The sequence below is a fragment of the Bactrocera dorsalis genome, unplaced genomic scaffold (assembly GCF_023373825.1).
Source record: "Bactrocera dorsalis isolate Fly_Bdor unplaced genomic scaffold, ASM2337382v1 BdCtg171, whole genome shotgun sequence".
Lineage (NCBI taxonomy): Eukaryota > Metazoa > Arthropoda > Insecta > Diptera > Tephritidae > Bactrocera > Bactrocera dorsalis.
Genome location: NW_026038222.1, coordinates 1 through 20,894, shown reverse-complemented (window position 1 = coordinate 20,894; position 20,894 = coordinate 1). Strand labels below are relative to the sequence as shown.

The 20,894-nt window shown below is 35.6% G+C and overlaps 1 protein-coding gene across 1 annotated transcript in view; it reads left to right on the top strand.

Annotated features, from left to right (window-relative positions):
• LOC105233744 (pyrokinin-1 receptor) overlaps positions 1-20,887 on the top strand; it is a gene marked incomplete at its 3' end in the record, with an annotated part of 38,132 nt that extends 17,245 nt beyond the window's left edge. Inside the window, exons 2-8 of the mRNA XM_049461950.1 lie at positions 14,123-14,687; positions 15,108-15,273; positions 16,713-16,845; positions 17,001-17,199; positions 19,379-19,593; positions 20,406-20,510; positions 20,598-20,887. Coding sequence (XP_049317907.1) covers positions 14,204-14,687; positions 15,108-15,273; positions 16,713-16,845; positions 17,001-17,199; positions 19,379-19,593; positions 20,406-20,510; positions 20,598-20,887 — 1,592 coding nt within the window. The remainder of the gene's footprint in view (positions 1-14,122; positions 14,688-15,107; positions 15,274-16,712; positions 16,846-17,000; positions 17,200-19,378; positions 19,594-20,405; positions 20,511-20,597) is intronic.
• Positions 20,888-20,894: the final 7 nt, after the last annotated feature.

The following is a 20,894-nucleotide window of genomic DNA, read 5'->3' as shown; positions in this document are numbered from 1 at the left end:
AGACTTTGAAATTGCTGAGCTTCCCTCTCGAAGCAAGTAGCGAAGAGTCCGTGTTCAATTTTTCAAAAGAAACAAAAGTAAATAAGTTCTAACAATAGAAGCATTCCCCACCTAACTGTCACCTAAGTGTCAACTGTGTTTGTAAATTGTTGTTAATAAAGTACGGTAAGCTGCCTTTAAACACTCACTTAATTTGCGGATGTTTGATATAATCATAAGAGGAATAAGAACAAACACTAGAATGGAAAGAAGCGTATAAATGGGCGGTTATAAAGTTGTTAATGTGGTACTTTGTATAGCGGGAGAAGTGTGAAAATGGTGAAAGAAAATGAGCGAAATCATTCACCATGACATTTTGGTGTCAGAGCAAACGAGAACGGAAGATAAATGAATGAAAGTGAAACATATGTACTTGCGAATGTGTTGATGTATTTAACTTAATCCATATTTGGTGTGGTGCGATAAATATTTTTTAATTTATTATTTTTTTGCGTTACTTAAAGAATGAAAATTACTGTTAGTATAAATCAGAAAGGCAGGACGTTTCTTCATAATAAAAATAATATAGGACTAACTGCTTAGAAAATTTATTGAAACATAACATCTTCTTAGTTTTTGCATTGAGAAGCCCTTCTACAATCATTAACAAATGTTCTCAATAAAAGCAAACTATTTCTAAACCGAGTTTTTGGTGGAAAACATGGATTTCTCTCAGCAACCACCCACCGTTTTCGCCTAATCCATTGAAACATAGCAACCGAGAAAAAGAAGAAAATTCTTTAAATGTCATAAAAATCCAAACATGCACTGGTTGATCGTTCCAAATATTTTATTGCGTCTAATGGCACCTATTTTATCCAAATTATAACTTTGAAAGTTAGTATATTTGTATTTTCTTTCATATCAAAACGATCTGATATTTTTCGGGACGCCTTGAAGGTGCAATGCCTCATCTGAATGCTTAACAAATTACGCGCTATCCAAAGTTTGCAAACAAAGGGGAAATAAATATTAAAAATACGAGTTCGCACAACAATCATTAAACAGAAATAATTAAAATTAACAAATACTTAAAGGCCATTGATACAATTTGAAAAAATGAGCGAAAAAAATTATTAAAAAATGTGTAAACATGCGCAAGTACAAATCTCTAAAATCCCCCGGCTTGTGTGTGTCACTTCGTCGGCGCAGACTAATTAGTTCACTTCACTTCGACTGAAATTGACGCATCCACAACAAATTAAAACAGATGGAGATGATTTTTCAATTGCGATACTGAAAGTACATACAAACAAGTTCGAGAAGATTATATTTTAGGATTATAAGATTTATATGTTCTTCTTCGAAAACCGCAAGTACTTAAGAAGAAATCTATAAAAAGCAATTGTTTTGATAAAAAATACCTTTGGTTTAAGTCAATGTACTTAATGAGTTGCTGAAAATAAAGAGTACTCTAATGTTTTGTTCTGCTTTTAAATTTTTGTCATTTGGTCATTGTGAATTTTGTGGGCAAAAATTAGCAAGACTTTTTAATTTTTATTTTGCGCGAAAACCCATTCGTCGCCATATTTGTTTTCTAGGTTGGTATGACAGTCAATGACATCAGTGCCAAATCACATCAAAATAATTATTAGCGATTTTTACGATGGATGAAATTATTTAAAAAAAAAGAAGTTCCATTAAATTTTGTGTGCGGAATCAAATTTCCGTTGCCGAAATTATGTAAGAAAAGGCCTTCAGTAATAACTGTTTGCTGCGATCAAGTGTTTTTGATTGATACAAATTATTCAAAAAAGTTCGAAAACGCATCAACGTTAAACATCAACTGACGTTCAGCACATCAATAAAGTAAGGGAATAGTTGCTTGAGGATCGACGATTAACAGAGAGAATTCTTAGTGGCATCGTTGAAATATCGAAAGGATCAGTAAAAGCATTTTGAAAGATCATCTGGGTCTAAGAAAAGTAAAACCCCCATTGGTTTCGAAATCACTAAATTAAATAATGAAACGAATTATTACTGGCGATGAAGCTTAGATCTATACTTACGACCTGGAAACAGACGTTTCGGCCAATAGAATATCGTGACAAAAATAAGCCGAAGCCGAACAATAATGCCAAAGCAGATCAAAAATCAATATTATGTTTACAATTTTCTTCGATAAACAAGGTGTGGTGCTCTCCGAATTTCTTCCAAACGGCTAAACTGTCAACAAGGTATGCTAATCGAGTATTATGCATCGTTTGCACCAAGCTATTAGTAAGCAGAGGCTGAAATAATAAGCCGTCGTTTATTGCATTGATTCTTCGTGAGTTCTTCGTCACATTTCCAACCAATATCGTGCCGCTTCCACCATATTCGACTGATTTAGCTCTCCCAGAAATTGATTTTAACAACTGTTTCGAAGTTTGGAAAAAACGTTGGTACAAGTTTCATGAGGCCAAAGGGGATTGCTTTGAGGGGCATGACTTAGATTTTGAAGAAAAAATTAAGAATTTTAAAATTATGATCAAAGCCTTACTATCCTTTGCTCATAGTAGTATATCTATATAAGAAGGTCATCACTAGACCGCACTGCTATTAAGTAGATATACTACCAAGATGTTCTCCAACCAACTTATGTGTCATTTGGGGATTTTTCATCATGATTATATAATTTTTCCTGCACTTCGAAATTTTTGTTAGTAGCCATCGTAGTTTGTTGAAAAAAGATTCTAAATGTTTGAACTTTAAAGGAAAAGACAAGTATACGATATTCAAATTCAAACCAAGAAAAAAACTTAACTTAACTTCAACTAGCTTTCACAGGTTCGAGATTTCTTCCAAGTAATTGATTTTGGCAGGACAGTTTGTATGGCAGCTACATATGTGCGATAGTAATCCGACTTGAACAATTTCTTCTGATTGCAAAATTTAGTGAAACATGTCTCCAAATAAAAAGATTTTCAATGGACTCAGCTTATCTTGCTGATCATATACTAGTACGTATTTATTTTATAATGTTTCCAACGTTTCCTGTTGTTAGCTGTAACAACAATCACGGCCAACGTTATACTTGTATGTATAATATACATTGTATATCCTGTTCAAGGTATAATTTTTTATTAGAATATTATTGTTGTAGTTGTACATATTCTTGTTTAAATATTTGCCGTCCAATCAACGTAACACAAAGAAATCGCTGCAAAAAACAGAATCAGTGCTCAAATATGCAGAGGATATAAACATCACAAATATTTACATTTCAAGTATTTTATTTATACTGAGTTTGTGTGCCAGAATAATATACATACATATATTCCTCTTCTGAATACTAACAATTGAAAAATGTTCACCAATAGAAAACACAGGTCGTAGAATCCACGAAAGGAACAAAATTGAAATTTATGAGATGTATTTCGCTTTCCGCCGTTCACACTTGTTTATAGCCTTTGTACATATGTATTTATGTTATGTTTGTATCAATATTCGCTTAAGTATGCGTTATAAGATAAAGTGTGAATATAATCATCAATAAGTGATGTCAATAAAATTTTATATTATTGGCTTAAACATCAAATTAGCATTGTTTTTAGAAAAACACACTCACACAATCGCACACACGTGTCTGTTTTGTTCACATAACTATATACATATGTATTTTGGTTTTTCCTGGCAGACATCGCTGATTTATATTGTCTACGTATTTAAATAAATCAGTATGATTATGTGAATCTCTAATTAGTTGCCTTGGAAACGTAAACAATAAGACAATTATATTGGCACTGCATTGATACTTGCATACTTCTGCTTCATTTAAGCAACGAGTGGCTATTTAGATGTGTGTATGTATTTTTAACAGCTTATATGAATTAATACACATCCGCCGAGATGAACATTTAATTTAAAAATAAAAATCATGTACAGAACCGCTTGACTTTTCAATTTACTTCTTTATAGTCCATAACATACTCAATAACAAAACAAAATGGCGCAGTTTAGTATATCTAACAATGCATGTACCCTTCCACTTACTCGAGCTTACGACAATGCACTTGGATGTTGTGATCAACAAGGCTCATAATAAAGCCAACACCCATATGTTAAGAGCTTAAGCTCCTCGACTGGCCATTCCCGTAGTTAGCTGCCGACAGCAGCAGAAAATTGCAATTTCATGCATATTTATGTTGAGAATGAAGGGAACTTTCAATGGGATTTGTAATGCTTTGTATTGGGTGTGCAGATAGAGTACAGATGAAATAAAAATATGTATGCTAAGCGATAAAGTAAACTTGAAGGGCAAATTCTGAGTGCAAAATAGTGTTTATGAATGGATGTGTGTGTATATGTGTTAGCAAAGCGTATGCTAAAGCAATTTAAAGCACATTTTGTTCAAGTATTCCAGCAAGTTGTGACTTGAGGTATGTTCTACAAGACAAGAGTTGTTAAATAAATTTTTATGAGAAATGAAGTGCATAGTTATCTCAGTTAAGTTAAGGTGGTTTTCTGGTCAAGACGCCTAAATTTTAGGCATTCTTTTAACTAAGATATAAGCCGGACAAAAATTTTTAAAGACCATATTTTATAGGATTTTTATTGACATTTAAAAAATAAACACAAAAAAATTAAAAATTAAAAAATATTAAAAAAAATTAAAAATTTAGTTGAAAAAAAAAAATAAAAATAAAATAAAATAATACGAAATACATTTTAAAAGTCAATTTTTGGAGCATTTTTATTGACATTTAAAGAAAAATTAAAAAAAAATCCTAAAAATAAAAATAGAAAATTATCGAACTACAAACCGGATTGACCTTTGCTAATGAAACAAAATTCACAAAATAGCGGTGCCTTAAAAAAAAATTTTAAAACTTTTTTTTTATGACCTTTTCAAATTTTTAAAATTAAAGTTTTCCAAAATCCGAGGCAAACGTTGTATAAAAATGTATTATATAATAAAGATTTTTGTTAAATTTAAAGGAATCGCTTAAATGAAACCTGAGATGCCATGTTAACCACCTAGAGAAAAAAATATTTAAAATTTCGTCGTCCGCTAAACTGATCCAATTGTCAGGACACTAAAACGGCTATAACTTTGGAATAATTTGAGGTTTGAAAAATCCATTTAAAGAAATATTTTTGAATATCTAAACCTTCGAATCAGCGAAATAAAATGTATTTGTGTAGGGCTACTGTTATTAATATATAAGCCATATATCATATTTTGTAAATCTATCTGAATATCGATACTTACATAGAAAAGTATTGAAGAAGTCTCGGTGCCAAAAAACAGTGCCCAAAAATATGCCAGGAACATGAGAAACGCAATTTTAATTTTTAAAGCTTTGTATTGATATACATAGATTTATAAATAATTTCATACATATATATATATATATATATTATATGAAATTATATAACGATCTTACTGAGTTTCGTGCATAAAAGCGACATACAGACACTAGTGCAGTATTATTTAATAAACATACATACAAGTATAGTCACCGTAATGTTTTATGCATGTGTGGTTTCAAAGTGCCAAATCACCAATGCGTTTTCTAAATTTTGAACCAATTGTCACCGAACCTATTATGCTCGCTGTTGTTGTTGGTGATGTCGCTCCTGTGTGTCATTTATTCGGACTATTACATGCTTGTATGGTTGAATACTAATGCTGTCGCGTGTTAGCCAAGCGCGGTACATGCGAATTTAGCTGCCAATAAGCCACACGTTCACACACACTGCGTGAAGACATACATACATATTTGTGCAAAATATCTGTTATGTGAGGGTTTTAGCACTATTTGATTTGATGCACACATGTGTCCAGTGTTCCGCGCGGTCACGATTGGCCACCAATTTAAATGTGATTGTCTTCCTTTAAACTTATTATATCTGCGCGGCATTTGTAAATTTGTCGTCGCGTAAATTGGTTCACGCGTAGCTACGTGGTGATTATCAACCGCAATGCTATTTACAATCTCCCACTATAGTACCAAATTATATTTGCATATTTCATTACATTGGCTCCTGTGTGCATTTAAGCGGCCGTACACACCCATCCTTGGTTAGTTGCTCATGAATGACGCTGGTGTGCAAGTGAGTATTATTATTTTCATAAATTGGTCTAATTAAATTTGACTGTATAGTAGATACACGCACATTCTATTCTATTTATATCGAAGCAAATGCTGTGCTCCGGGGCGTATACGCAACCAGCGCCATGGGATTTGGTTTGTTTACAAATGCATTCAGTATTATTTGCGATATAAAATAAATAACAAATTTAGTTATAATAATATGTTAATTGAACACTAAAACAACTAAATTCGAAACATTTCATTATGCAATGAAAATACTATTACACATTTCGTTTTATTTAATTTGAGAAATATATTAGATTTGTAAGTTGATTATTTCACTTACCAGTACATAAATCAGAAAACGATTAATATAACGGGATAAAATTTTGCAGTAATAATTCCTTTCAAGTGTGCCATTTTATATCTAAAACGTGTACAAATCCAGCCAAAACTGTTCAAGCCATAGGTACCGAATATGTGGATTCCGGTACCTATAGTTGACTTTTGATCGAAAATATCGGTCAATGTGTGAGATATACAATTGAAATTCAGAGAGAATCCTTTCCTGACAATAGTATCTTTGTCTATCAAAAATTGGTTGAATCGGGTCGATACTTCCTTGATATATGTATGTGTACTTAATATAAAGATTTTAGAACTTATAGGTGACTTTATTGCTGGATTTATCGGCCAATATTTGAGTTATCTCAATGCAAATTACAAAACATGTTTTACTTGAAACGGTATATCTTTGTGCCTATAATTGGGCGAAAACTTGACGTAGCCCCATTTAACTATTACCACGATTTTCGAAGATCCAGCTGACTTTGCTCCACATGCTTTATGATTGTATGTGAGATACTCGTATTTTAAGTAATCCAAGGAACATTTGTTTAGTATGTGGTATGTTAATAGTTAATAAATAAAATCTGGTCGATACTACCCCAGCTCCCTTATAATACATATAATGATTTTAGTTTTTCTAACAAACCTTATGTGTCTGTTAGTATAGAAGTTATATATAGTATAAGTGTACATGAATTTGCTTGGATTTCGATCCTCAGGTTGACGTTTTACACCTTAAGGTATTTCCCTGAATTTGATTCCTGCAAGTTGCAAGATTATGAAGTGTTCGGTTGAACCCGAACTTAGCCCTTCCTTACTTGTCTTTTCAGTTGTAATGAAACTCAGCACCATATATCGGCTGTTTTTCTTAAACGCTTGATTTTTACTGGGGCAGTAATTATTTTGAGGTTGGTTTTTTTGACAGCTGTGATTTTATTTATATTTAGTTTTGTTTCCGATTTCATTACAAATAGACTTACTCTGGAACATCGTTTGCAATTTCATGCAAATTAATTACCAAAATATTGGTTGTGTTCTCGGAATGCTTTTTCCAATATTTTTGTTCCGCAATGAGACTCACTTTTGATTAAATTAAACTCCGCTGCACTACTTTTGTTTGCGGTTATTTGAAATCGCTGGTTTCCGCAGATAAGTCCGAGAAGATTAATGCCTTGAAAAAGTATGTTCCTCTTTTGCTGACATCCAGATCTAATTACTTCAAAACGTAGTGGAAAATTAAAACTCTCGACTGGAATATATTCGAGCCAGCCGGCCGGCACTTGCCTTAAGGTGTTACGTAGGTTTCCATGGGTAAAATACGACCTTTTTTCAATAATTTTTGCTCCTATAAAAATTAAATATTTGGTTAGAATTTCTTATTTTTATAAACATACACTATTAGCAAAGAAATTCTGAAAATAAAATAAAATGGCAAAATCTTAACTTTAGAAACAAGCTAAATTTTTGGCTATAACATTAAACTAGTATCTGCGTTTTATTTCTATTTCAAACCACATGTCTACAATAATCATCCTATATAATGCACAAGCTGTAAAAATATAATATATCTGTTAATCAACTCGTCAACCAGCTGTTAGTAGCGGCTACCAGTTAATTACCTACTCGTCTTCTAACAAGGCCACGGGAAAGTTTTTTTTTGGTTTTCCATGATTTATGGTTTGTGTCTGCTCATGACGACAATCAATATTTTTTATATCATATTCATTTCATACGATAACAATATGTTTATCTGTCACGCGTTTGCCAAATAATGGGAACACATTTGGGATAAAATGTATACTTTTATAATGAAAAACTATATTTAAAAAAAACTAAAAGGAATAATAAGTCAAACTCGCCTAGGAACTCAACAATCGATTTCAAGTGCTCAAATTATTTAGTTTTTGATATTTCTTTAGCTTTTATACCCTGAACAGGGTATATTAAGTTTGTCACGAAATTTGTAACACCCAGAAGAAAGTGTCGAAAACCCTATGAGGTATATATATAATTGTATGTTGAGCTGAGTCGATTTAGCCATGTTCGTCTGTCTGTATATATACGAACTAGTCCCTCAGTTTTTAAGATATCGTTTTGAAATTTTACAAACGTCATTTTCTCTTCAAGAAGCTGCTCACTTGTCGGAACTGTCGATATCGGACTACTATAAAATATGGCTGCCATACAAACTGAACATATAGTTACTAAAATAAATGCACCTGTGAAGGGTATATTAGCTTCGGTACAGCCGAAGTTAACGTTTTTTTTAATATTTTGTGTATCTGAAGTAATACATTTTTCTCTCCAATGTAACTATTTATGATTCAATTCAATGAGTCGTTAGATTTTAACTCGTGCGTTTGCGAAACCCCCTGTGGAAAACTAAGCGAACGGTTATATGTATATATAAGTGCAAACATACATGCACCCACATACATATATACACAAAGTGGGAAAATATAAATAAAACAATATAATTGTCCAATCTCATTACCATCAATCGACATTTGATAGCATTGAAACAGGTGTCACGAGCGACATAAATTATCACATAAACACAAGCTACAAACCAAATCACATATTTATCAACATGTGTTCATATATACTTTAGTATACATATGTAAAATAGCGCATTTATTGGAAAATATTTCAGACAGTCAGTGTAGTCTAAAAATAAACTAATTAGTTATACTGGCATGCGGATCTATCGGTTTCGGTATCTAACCAATCACCAATAGAATTTTATTGCGCTCTTTTAAAGAATTTATTATACACAAATGCAATATTGAGTTAAAAGAGGTAATTTATTCATGATTTTCTCTTTGATGGCAGCTACTTTGCTGTGTGTGTGCTGTGGAGACTACATTTCGCTAAAGTTGTTTGTTGTTTTTTTTTTTGCCGATTAGCTGCTAATATGTGCTTGCATCCGTTAACTTTCAGCGATTAAAACGATAAATCAGCGAAGTTGGCGCAAAGTTAGTGAGCACGTGCACCTGCTAATGATTTGCAATTAACTAATTCTCGTCTTCTGCATATATAGGGTATATCAGTTTGTGTTTTTGCAAAAGTTAGTTTTTCTAAGCACATGCTAGTATTTAGTACATATGATTAATGCAAAACTAACAGCAAACAATCAAAAAGTTATGCAAATAAAATATTGCTAAATAAATGGATAAACGTGTTCGTGCCTTTGGAGAAGTGTGTAGTGTATATATTACATTGTTCATACAAAAAATACCAGATGCCTTTCAGTAGCAACCAGAATTGATCTGTACTCATTACTCATACAAATATCAGTGTGGCCGCCTTAAAGGGGTCGCTTCTGTCAAGCAGCAGCTTCTTCAACAAAAATAGCAAGTCATTCCATTTTTTGCTTAAAATACTTTAAACTTGTGCCTTTTAACTTTATGAAATCATGAATTTTTCAGCAACTCGAGACTGTTTCACCCAGAAGTAGATAAGGTTGGTATCATAATCTCATATTATTTTTCATGTTTTTAATGCATGTGAGTGCGGGTGGCAAATTCTTGTGTAATTCAAGATACTTCTCAGGTTTTCCAAGAATAAGTGTAACTTAAGTACTTACGCTCGGAAAGGCTAGGATAATATTTAAGGCTTATTCAGTATGCAAAACATACTTTTTGTTAACAACAAGTTTCATGCCACTTCAACTCAAGCTGTGGGTGTAGGTCAGTAAATATAGTAATATGTACTCGTATCTCGACTACTTAGAGTCATACACCTTGGCAGTCATGTGTTTTGTAAAAAAATTGAGAACACATATATATAATTTCTTAATACGGTTGTTGTTGTCCTACTAAAACAAATTTTGTCAAAAGAAAAATCTACCATCCAGGATTGATACGCTAAGTGGAGTGAGCACCGAGTTCCAGTGGTCGCAAAAAGAGGTTGTTATCTACAAAAACATCAGAAAAGTCCATAAAACAATTTTGGGTGACCGTAAAGTGAAGTTGTTTGAGATAGTAGGCACTCTAAACATATAAACTAAAAATGTACATCGTATCACTCACGCATATTTAGACATGAGAAAGCTCTGTATAAAGCTGCCCGAGCTTACTTTTGACCAAACACAACGACGATTTGAAGATTGAAATCAGTATTTGTTGAAGTTCAGGCGCAATAAACCGAGTTTCTGCTTACACTTAAAGCTTTAAATAATTCAGTAACAACTTGAAGCAAGATTTATATATATATGTATCTATAGTAGATAGCTTTATACATTCCACCCTCAGACATTTGTGCAATGTTGCTGAAATGTTGACATTGAATATGGAATTTGTGTTTCGCGTGGCATCGGCAATGACTTGTTGCATTTACCAATAAAAGCATACTTGTATATAATATTGGTATAAATCAAACACTAGCAGCTCTACTGCTATAGTTGTATATGCTATTTTTCACATCTTCTGCGTGAGTTGTCTACCAAGGCGCAGTAAAGCGTTGGACAGAAAATAGACTGCCGATAAGCAATGACATTCTATTGCCATAATCTTCGTTTTGCTGCACTGATTGTCATTTCTGTGAGCTTAGTATTCTTGGAAATGTGTTTCCACATTGTCACGAGGTTATAAATAAAGCGAATTGCATAATAAGTCCATTTGATTAAAATGTGATTCTCAGCAGAAAAATATATTTCTATACTTTATTGCGGTATGTATGTATTTTTTATATATCCCATACTATATCCATCCTGTCAAATCGTTGCACTCAGTCTTCCAAATAACCGTTAAGTGATTTATGCTTGCTACACGAGCCGCTCTCTTCAATTTATTGCTTTTGTCTGGCCATTTCTGGTCACAGCTAGTCTCATAAAACACAGCCGCGAGCTGAATGGAAAAAGTAACAAAACAATATGCATCAATAAATATATATTGAAATGTAGTATATGACGTGGAAAATAAACAAGAGTTCATTGATGTGTTCTTCTTAAGTAAACATGAATATAATTGTAGGCACACATGCGCCATTATTTCTAGTTTTCAATGGCTATAATATTGTTTACCAACTAAATTGGCAATTTTCAGGATTTATGCATGCAAATGATTATTCCAAAAATTTCCAGATAGATATATCTTCAGTATTCCTGTAGCTATTAATATGGAATTCATACAAGAGAGAGCCCGTCTAATGAGCAGCTTCTTGATGAAAAAAAGACAGGTGCAAAATTTCATGCCGATGTCTCAAAAACTAGGAGACCAGTTTGTACATTGACAGACAGGCTGAGGAGCAGGCAGTCGGACATGTTTAAATCGACTCAGCACAACATGCTGGACGTTTACATACGTAAAAAGTGATCCATTCCGAGGATCCCTACTATTTTAAAAGAAAAACACACTCATTTCAAATTTAATATCTATTTCAAATGTTGACCACGGCTACATATCTGATGGTCCATCCGTTGAGTCCAATTTTCGATTACTCGTTCCAGCATTCCGACTGGCAATTGGCAAATGACACGCGTGATGTTTTGCTCCAAAGCCTGAATTAAAGCGGGATTGTCCGCATGGACTTTAGATTTTACATATCTACACAGTACGTCACAGGACGTCGTTATATTGCACGATTTTGGCGGCCAATCGACCGGCTCATAACAGGAAATTATCTGCTCATCGAAGTGTTCTTTCCATAAATTTATAGATTAATGCGAGTTGTCGAAAGTGGCGCCCAATTTCAGGTATCAAATAGTCGATTATCATAGACCAAAAAAATTATTATAATTAATATTTTCACAGAAAATGTTTGACAAAATTTGTCAAACTCAACAAAGCTCAGCTAAGTACTCACTTAGTATATGTTGATGACGAAGTTAAGAGCTAAAGAGAGCAAAAGGCAGCAATATAATAAAATTAAGAAAATTTGTTCAGCGGCGACGTGAAAGTTCAACTGCGGACACTCCGTGTGACTAACTCATTTATTTTAGCGACTAAACCCCAATTTGAACTCTTTGACTTTAGCGGCTTAACTGACGCTTAGTCGACTGAGCTACATGAGAGCTATTCCATAGGCCGGTTTACCTGTATCACTTTGCTTAAACCGGCGTAAAATTAATGGGCGTCTCACATAATCCCTGCTCATTTCGGCTGTTGCGCCAGCAAAATTCTAAAATACGGTAAGACCGAAAATTCCAAGCAATAAAGCGAAATCGCCTAGTTCTGAAAAAGCAGCGCACTGTGGCAAACCATTTCAATTAGCCTTAGGTGTTGGGACTTGAATGTCACGAAGAAGCACGAGGAGTGTAGGCCAGCAAGTAGATGAAGGAGAAAGGCAGAGACACCTGAGCACCCACGCACAAATACTTTAAGTGGTAGAAAATTACAGAGCTTATTCATTTTGCTGACAACGCAAATCGTTCAAGAATTTTCGCATGAAATTAAACTTTCACTTTCGCAGAGACAGAGAAAGAAAAAGTCGTTAATTTGCAGAGAAAAGAACGTGTTAGGAAAGTTCTAAAGTGAAATTTGAGGATATGTATGTATGAATTACGAATGTAGTTACAAACTGACGTGTCTACAAGTATATAATCAGCTAGAAAAAAGGATTAAAAAAGGTATGTTAATTTAAACTGGAGAAAATTTTAATTAATTTTCTTTTTAATTATGCATGTGTAACCTTATAACCTTTGGCTCAAATATATACATACATACATATGTGTATCTTATGCATCATGCTATAAAGTTTAAGCACTTAGTATTTAACATCCTAATGAAGTTCTGGTTTGCATCAAAGAGTTAGAGTGAGAGCAAGAGTTAAAATTAGAGTTAGAGCTAGAATTAGAGATATAGTGAAAGTTAGAGTAAGAGTTAGAATAAGAGTAAGAGTAAAAGTTAGAGTTAGAGTTAGAGTTAAAGTTAGAATTAGAGTTAGAGTAAGAATTGGAGTTAGAGTTAGAATTAGAGTTAAAGTTAGCGTTAGAGTTAAAGTTAGATTTAAAGTTAGATTTAAAGTTAGAGTTAGAGTTAGAGTTAAAGTTAAAGTTAGAGTTAGAGTTAGAGCTAGAGTTAGAGTCAGAGTCAGAGTTAGAGTGAGAGTAAGAGTTAGAGTTAGAGTTAGAGTTAGAGTTAGAGTTAGAGTTAGAGTTAGAGTTAGAGTTAGAGTTAGAGTCAGAGTCAGAGTTAAAGTTGCAGTTAGATTTAGTGTTAAGGCTAGAGTCGGAACCAGTTAGAGTTATAATTAGATTTAGAGTAAGAGTTAGCGATGGAGTTAGCCTGTTTGTTTCTCACTTTCTTTATATTTCCTGTGTTTATAAAAGTTTTAAGTTTTATTTGAAATACAGCAATTTAAACTTATTTGAGGTTTCGCACCATTCGACAATTCTTATGTACATACTTATGAATGTATTTACGAGTTTCCGCACAAGCAGTGTAAAGACTTTGTGACCTTCTAACTTTAGCTTGCTGTAGACTAAATTTACGACTTACACGAGTTCGGTATGTTGGCAAATTTAAAAAAAAAGAAAAAGTGCACAATCAAACACATATGTCTTGTTCCGGTTGACTGCTTGGCGCAGTAGACATACCACAAAACTGCAAAAAAGGCAGACGATAAAATACAGTGAAGACGAAAATGTTTTTGTTGATTTTCATTCGCGAAAAAAATACATTTTGGTAACGCGACACATTATTTGCATATAAAAATAAATTTAAAGTATTTGCATATACACATTCCATACTTACACAATAATCGCTTTCTTGCAGCCGATAACACGCACCCACTACATGAATAAATGAAAATGAAATTTTACACCACCTAAGCACTAACCCACTCAACTAAACAAGATGTTGTCCCACGCACTTTGGCGGCCTCAACCGGCAACGGTTGCCATTGCTGCGAGCACTTTTGCCACCGCTTCAGCATCCGACGAAATGTTGCTGCTCGATAACGATATCATCGTAAGTCAAGCGTACTACTCCAATTCGCCGCTCTTTGCCTTTGACTCATCCTCGTTGGGCGACCTTCAGCAGTTGCTGCAGAGCGAGGCATTCAAGCAGAATATGTCACTGACACTGAATATTTCAACGGAGAACCTCACGGATCTGCTAAATACTGCACAGCTCAATCAGACCTGGGAGTTGCCGCAACAGCAGCTCCCCATGTCTGCCTTGATTACGCTCACCGTGTTCTATGCCATCATTTTTGTTGCTGGTGTATTGGGTAATCTCATCACATGCATTGTTATATCGCGGAATAAATTTATGCACACTGCGACCAATTTCTATCTCTTCAACCTGGCGGTGTCGGATTTGATGTTGCTACTGTCAGGTGAGTTTCGATTGTTATGCGTAAAATTTTGATAAAGTTTATAAATTTATATGATGTTTGAAAAACTGGAAGTTGTTTACGAACAAAACAAAGAATTCAATAAGTTGACAGGATAGGATCTGAAAAATAGCGAAGCAGAAGCTAAAGCATTATTTTGCAAATAATATTAGAGCAACCTGCATTTGGGTAAGGAAGACTCGACTTAGCTCTAACTCTCCTCTGGTTCTTACTGCAAACACTTAGACAATCTCTATTGCTGTCCTTTTTCGTTCCTGTTTTTTATGGCATTTTTTGAAGTCTTCCATATTTTTAACACAAGTTTGAGCAAATTTGCAAAACTCGTTGGGCAAATCTAGGGTTATTAGTAAATTCTCACGACACAGATTTTTCATATTTCAATAATAATGTTTCTTATTTTAGGGGCACCTCAAGACGTTTACAGTTATTGGTACCCAAATGCCTTCCCATTTGGCGACGCAATTTGCATACTTGGTAGTGTTTTAGCGGAGACAGCCACCAATGCGACCGTGCTAACAATAACGGCATTTACCGTTGAGCGATACATAGCGATATGTCATCCCTTTCGGTGAGTAAAAGTTACTATTAAAGGTTTCTTTTCTTGCTTTTGCAGCTCACACTTATAATGTATAGTTAATTTATTTTTATAATAAGAGAGTTTGAGTTTACTTTTCATTGAGGTTTTTTTTACGTGGCGAGTCCCAAACCCAGCTGCCGGAGGGCTGTTTTGCATTCTCACTTTAGATCGCCTTCAAACGAATATTGTTTTTTGGCTACCCAGAGGATACTGGGTCTAAGGCCGGAATTTGTGAGCTGCTTGAGTCATATGTAAAAGAATTGTTTCTGGTCAATCCCGAGTAAATGGCGCTCAGAGAACTTTCCTCACTTGCGTGAACTTCTACACATAGCTCAATCCTCCGATGATATTGATGACATTGGCTTCAACAACAGCGCCGTTAGATCTGCCTTCTCCAGACTGGATAAGGAAGCGAATTAAATGGGTCTGATAGTGAACGATGGCAAGACGAAATATCTTTTGTCATCAAACAAACAGTCATCGCACTCGCGACTTGGCTCTCAAGTCACTGTGGACACTCATAACTTCGAAGTCATAGATAATTTCGTCTATCTTCGATCAGCATTAACACCAACAATAACATTAGCATCGAATTCCTAAGCAGAATAACCCTTACCAATAGGACTGATTATGCAACTGTGAAGTAAAGTCCTCTCTCGACGAAAGATACCAGATTCTATAAGTCACTCATCATTCCCGTCCAGCTTTACAGTTCAGACGCATGGACGATGACAACAGCTGATGAGTCGTTGTTACGAGTTTTCGAGAGAAAGATTTCGCGAAAGATTTACGATCCTTTGAGGATTGGCAACAGCGAATACTTCAGACGATGGAACGATGGGCTGTACGAGACATTTAATGTCATTGACATAGTTAAGCGATCTAAGAGACAATGGCTACACTGGCTAGGTTATGTCGTCCGAACGGATGAAAACACTTCAACTCTGAGAGTATTCGAAGCAGTACCCACCGGGGAAGCGGAGAAAGAGGAAGACCTCTACTCCGTTGGAAAGACCAGGTGGAGAAGGACCTGGCTGTACTTGGAAACTCCAATTACTTGAATATTTTTTAATAAGCTAAGTGACAGCAAGAAGAAGAAAATAAAGGGCGCGACACCCTTATCGTAGAAGACAATGTTATTTTTGCTTTTTACTTTCTTTTCCTTTTTCACTTACAACTAACTGCTTTTGCGATTAATTGCAGCGATACGCGCGTCAATTTTTAGGGCAAACCACACAATGTTGCTTCTTCACGATTTTTAACTTTAATTTATACACACACATATGCATATACCTGGACTTTTAAATATGTATATATATAACTTGTTTAAAAATTTACTTTGATGTAGCCTTTAGTTCTGTACTCTATGTATATCTAGTGAACTATCGTCTCTTTACTTTTCCCTCTCTCTTTTTATTGCTTAATTACAGACAGCACACCATGTCGAAGCTATCGCGGGCCATCAAGTTCATCTTCGCCATTTGGGTGGCGGCGCTGTTGCTCGCCCTGCCGCAGGCGATGCAATTCTCCGTTGTCTCTGAGCAAGGCGGCACCTCGTGCACGGTACGTTCATCGAGTAATAGTAATATTTATATAAGTTTTTAATACGATAGTGGCTATTGCTGTTACCTTTCTTATTCATGTTATTGTATTTCTGTATGCCATCCCATCTCATATAAAAACTTTAATTGTGACTGTGACATCTTTTCTGTTCACAGATTGGCAATCACTTTGTCGAGCATGTTTTCGCCGTGTCGGGTTTTATCTTCTTTGGCGGTCCCATGACGGCGATATGTGTTCTCTATGTGCTAATTGGCATAAAATTGAAGCGTAGTCGCTTGCTACAGGCAGTGCCGAGACGTAGCCTGGATGTGCATCGTGGGATCAGCGCGCAAAGTCGTGTGATCAGAATGTTGGGTAAGTAGTTGTTGTTTTTAATAAATTAAATGTTTAGTGAGTTTTACCTTGATGTTTATCATTCGAAAATTTTTGTTTAAGTAAGTAATATTGTTACTTTGTTTAATCTAAGGCGAATGCAAAGCTTAGTATTCGAATTTTAAATGAAAATAGTTTGTAGTTTTAGACTTTTCATGCATTTTAAATTGTTTTATAACGGGTTTTCAATAACACCGCTACATTTATTCCTGTGAAAGTACATTCGATGCCATTATGCATGGAACTCGATTTCTTTTGCATGACCACCACAGGCACACTTGTAGAAGTTCAGACGTTGGACCCAATTTTCGACGGTTTTCAAGCATAAATTGGCCGTACTGCTGCAATTTCACGTTCGATACTCGTACGAAGTTCATCATTCGTCGCTGGCTTGTTGGCATGGACTATAGACTTGACGAAGTCCTACAGGAAATAGTCTGACGTCGTCAAATCGCACGACCGAAGCGTACCAATTCACTGGGCCATTTCGTGCGATAACACATTTATCAAACTTGGTTTTCAATAAATCGATCCAAGTCCATATCATCCATTTCGGAACCAAAATAATCAGTTATCATTGAGCGGTAACGATTTCCACTAACAGTAACGTAGCGGTCTTGACCATCACGGAAGAAGTACGGCCTAATGACGCCGCCGGCCCATAAACCGCACGAAACCGTAATTTTTTCGGTATGGATTTTCGGGACTCATGGAGTACGTGTGAATTGCTGCCTGACCAATGACGCATTTTTTGCTTTTGACGAAGCCATTCAGCCAGAAATGAGCCTCATCGCTGAAGATGATTTTTCGATGAAAATTAGCATCATTTTCAAGTTGTTTGTTGATTTAATCGGACGACCATAAATTGGACGAAGCGCTTTTAAAGTTGAGGCAACTGACTTCAAATTTCGGTAGTAATTTCGACTCGTTGTTGGATCGTATGTCTTTCCGTGTTAAAATGGTAAACCTCGCTGAAGAGAAATGTCAAAGAGCGGGAAAAATGTGTCGCCGTTTGGAGACCTATAGGTCTACTTTCGTAGCGGCCCTATGGAAAAACCCGTTACTTGATTTTTACATAAGTCGCTAGATCGCGCACTTCGCCACCATGTACTCATCCTGAAATTTCTCCAGTTTGTTTATCAAACGGTGTGACGCACATTTGTTATAACATTTACCAAAACTATGTCTTTTAATAGAAGCTTTTTAGTAGAAATTAGCACTTAGGCATATTAACACCGCTAATATTTACAAATTGCTTCGCTCATATGATTTTGTCACGAGTGTGTTGTGCCACCAAACAAGGTGAAAACTTGGTAAACAAATAAATCGAAGGTAGGCGCAACAAACAAAGCGAAATGCCTTAACTATGGCTTTCCTCCACTTGGCTACGATTCAATATGGCTAAACAAATATTTATATGATTTTGCGTTGGCGTCGCAAACAACACGCCCGCTCAAGTCAATTAATGTCACATAAAACAGCAGGCGAACGCTGCCACAACCGCTTGCCACATGAACTCGAACTCGTATCTTTTCGCTGCAGGAATCAGGTCGTTAAACACGCGAAGCCAAATTCAACAAGTGGGCGCGTAACCTCAAAAAGGTTCTCCCTTCCAAACACCTGTGCCATCAACAAATGAAATTTCTAATTTTGCAGACAGACAACTGGGCTGGGGCAGGAAGTGATTGATATTTTTGTTTTGTGTTGCCTAATCACGCGATGGCTGAATGTTCTACGTAACGGTACTGTGTCAACAATTACTTAGAAAGTGCAACCCTTTGGGAAACTTGTTGTGAGAAACGTGGTCTACGTGGTCTTACTTAGTAGGCGTTAGCGCGGATTCGCTGGCTCTAATTTCAACCCATTTTTTACTTGAATTGTAGGCTAATATTTTCACTCATGTGTTAGCACTGCCTTGTAGGTAGTGAAAATTCGCTTATATTATGTCGAGCTATGGTTTCTAATTTCGTTACAATAAAACCGTTGCAATTTTATGCCACTTTCAACGAAATGAAATTTAATTAAATACCTTAAATTTAACTTTTGCATGCTTACTCGTTTGTATGTTTTCTTTTTGTTTCTTCCATTTTGTGTTTTTTCCTTTTTTCTTCTCACATATCGCGTAATTTACAATCGTTTTCGTAATTTTCGCGCACAACAGTTGCCGTCGCCGTGGCCTTCTTCCTTTGCTGGGCGCCCTTCCATGCACAACGCTTGATGGCTGTGTATGGCAGCAGCGCGAACATTGAATCGCAACTGTTCAAAGATGTTTTCGAAGCTGTCGACCTCACATCCGGCGTGCTGTATTACCTTTCGACCTGCATCAATCCGTTGCTGTACAACATCATGAGTCACAAATTTCGTGATGCTTTCAAGGTGAGCTAAATTAAATGAAATATGTAGATTCGTATGTGTGAAAGGCAGTAATGGAGAGAGATATCTCATTTCGATCTAATCTCATGACATTCTAAGTTATCTCACTGGCTTTTTTGTCAATCCCGCAGCATTTTAACTAATCTCAACTCATCCTATCTCATCTCATCTCAACTCATCCCATTTTATCTCATCTCATCTTATCTTATCTCTTCTCATTTCATAATGTCCTCTCATCTCATATCATCTTATCTCATCTCATCTCATTTTATCTTATCTTATCTCTCATCTCATAATGTTCTCTCATCGCATATCATCCTTTCTCATCTCATCCTATCTCATTTCATCCAATCTCATCTTATTCTGTCATTTCATATCATCTCATATCATATCATTTGATCTCATCTCGTCTTATCCTATCTTTTCTCATCACATATCATACGATATCAAATCATCTAATCTCACCTCGTCTAATCCTATTTCATTTCATCGCGTCTTATTTTATCTTATCGCACCCCATTTCATCTCATTTCATCTTATCTCATCTCATCTCATCTCATCTCATCTCACCTCATCTCATCTCATCTCATCTCATCTTATCTTATCTTATCTCATATCACCTCGTCTCATCGCATCTTATCTCTTCTCATCTCATAATGTTCTCTCATCGCATATCATCCTATCCCACCTCATCTTGTCCTATCTCATTTCATCCAATCTTATCTTATCCTGTCGTTTCCTATCATCTCATCTCATCAATCTGGTTTTCGGATAACTTTCTGAACCAAAAAAATTCATTCTTTTGTTCTTCGCAGGTAACGTTAGCTCGTCAATTTGGATTTCCCGGTCGCTCTCAGAGTCAAAGCCACAACTACAGCGCCCTGCTGCGTCAGAATGGCTCCATGCGTCTACATACAACGGTGAATAACAATGCTCTCGATCACTACCACTCTTACCGAGTTATGCAATTACATTGTCGTGACCAAAGACATCATCTCTCTCTGCAGGACAGCATCCGAACAACAACAACGACGACAACAATCAACAGCAGCGGCGGAATGGGTGGCAACAGCGTTAGTCGTCATTCATCGCATCGTTCACGTTATACCTCCCTTGGCTCGCAGTCCCCACTAACAACAACACTCACCAAACGCGATGAAATCGTCGCGAATCAAATAAATGGCATTACTGCAGCAACCGCAGCCAAACAACAGCAACAACAACAGCAGAAGCAACACCATCACATGCTACAAACTCAACTATCGCAACGCTCCAATGGCACCGATAGCAATATTCTGCTCGAC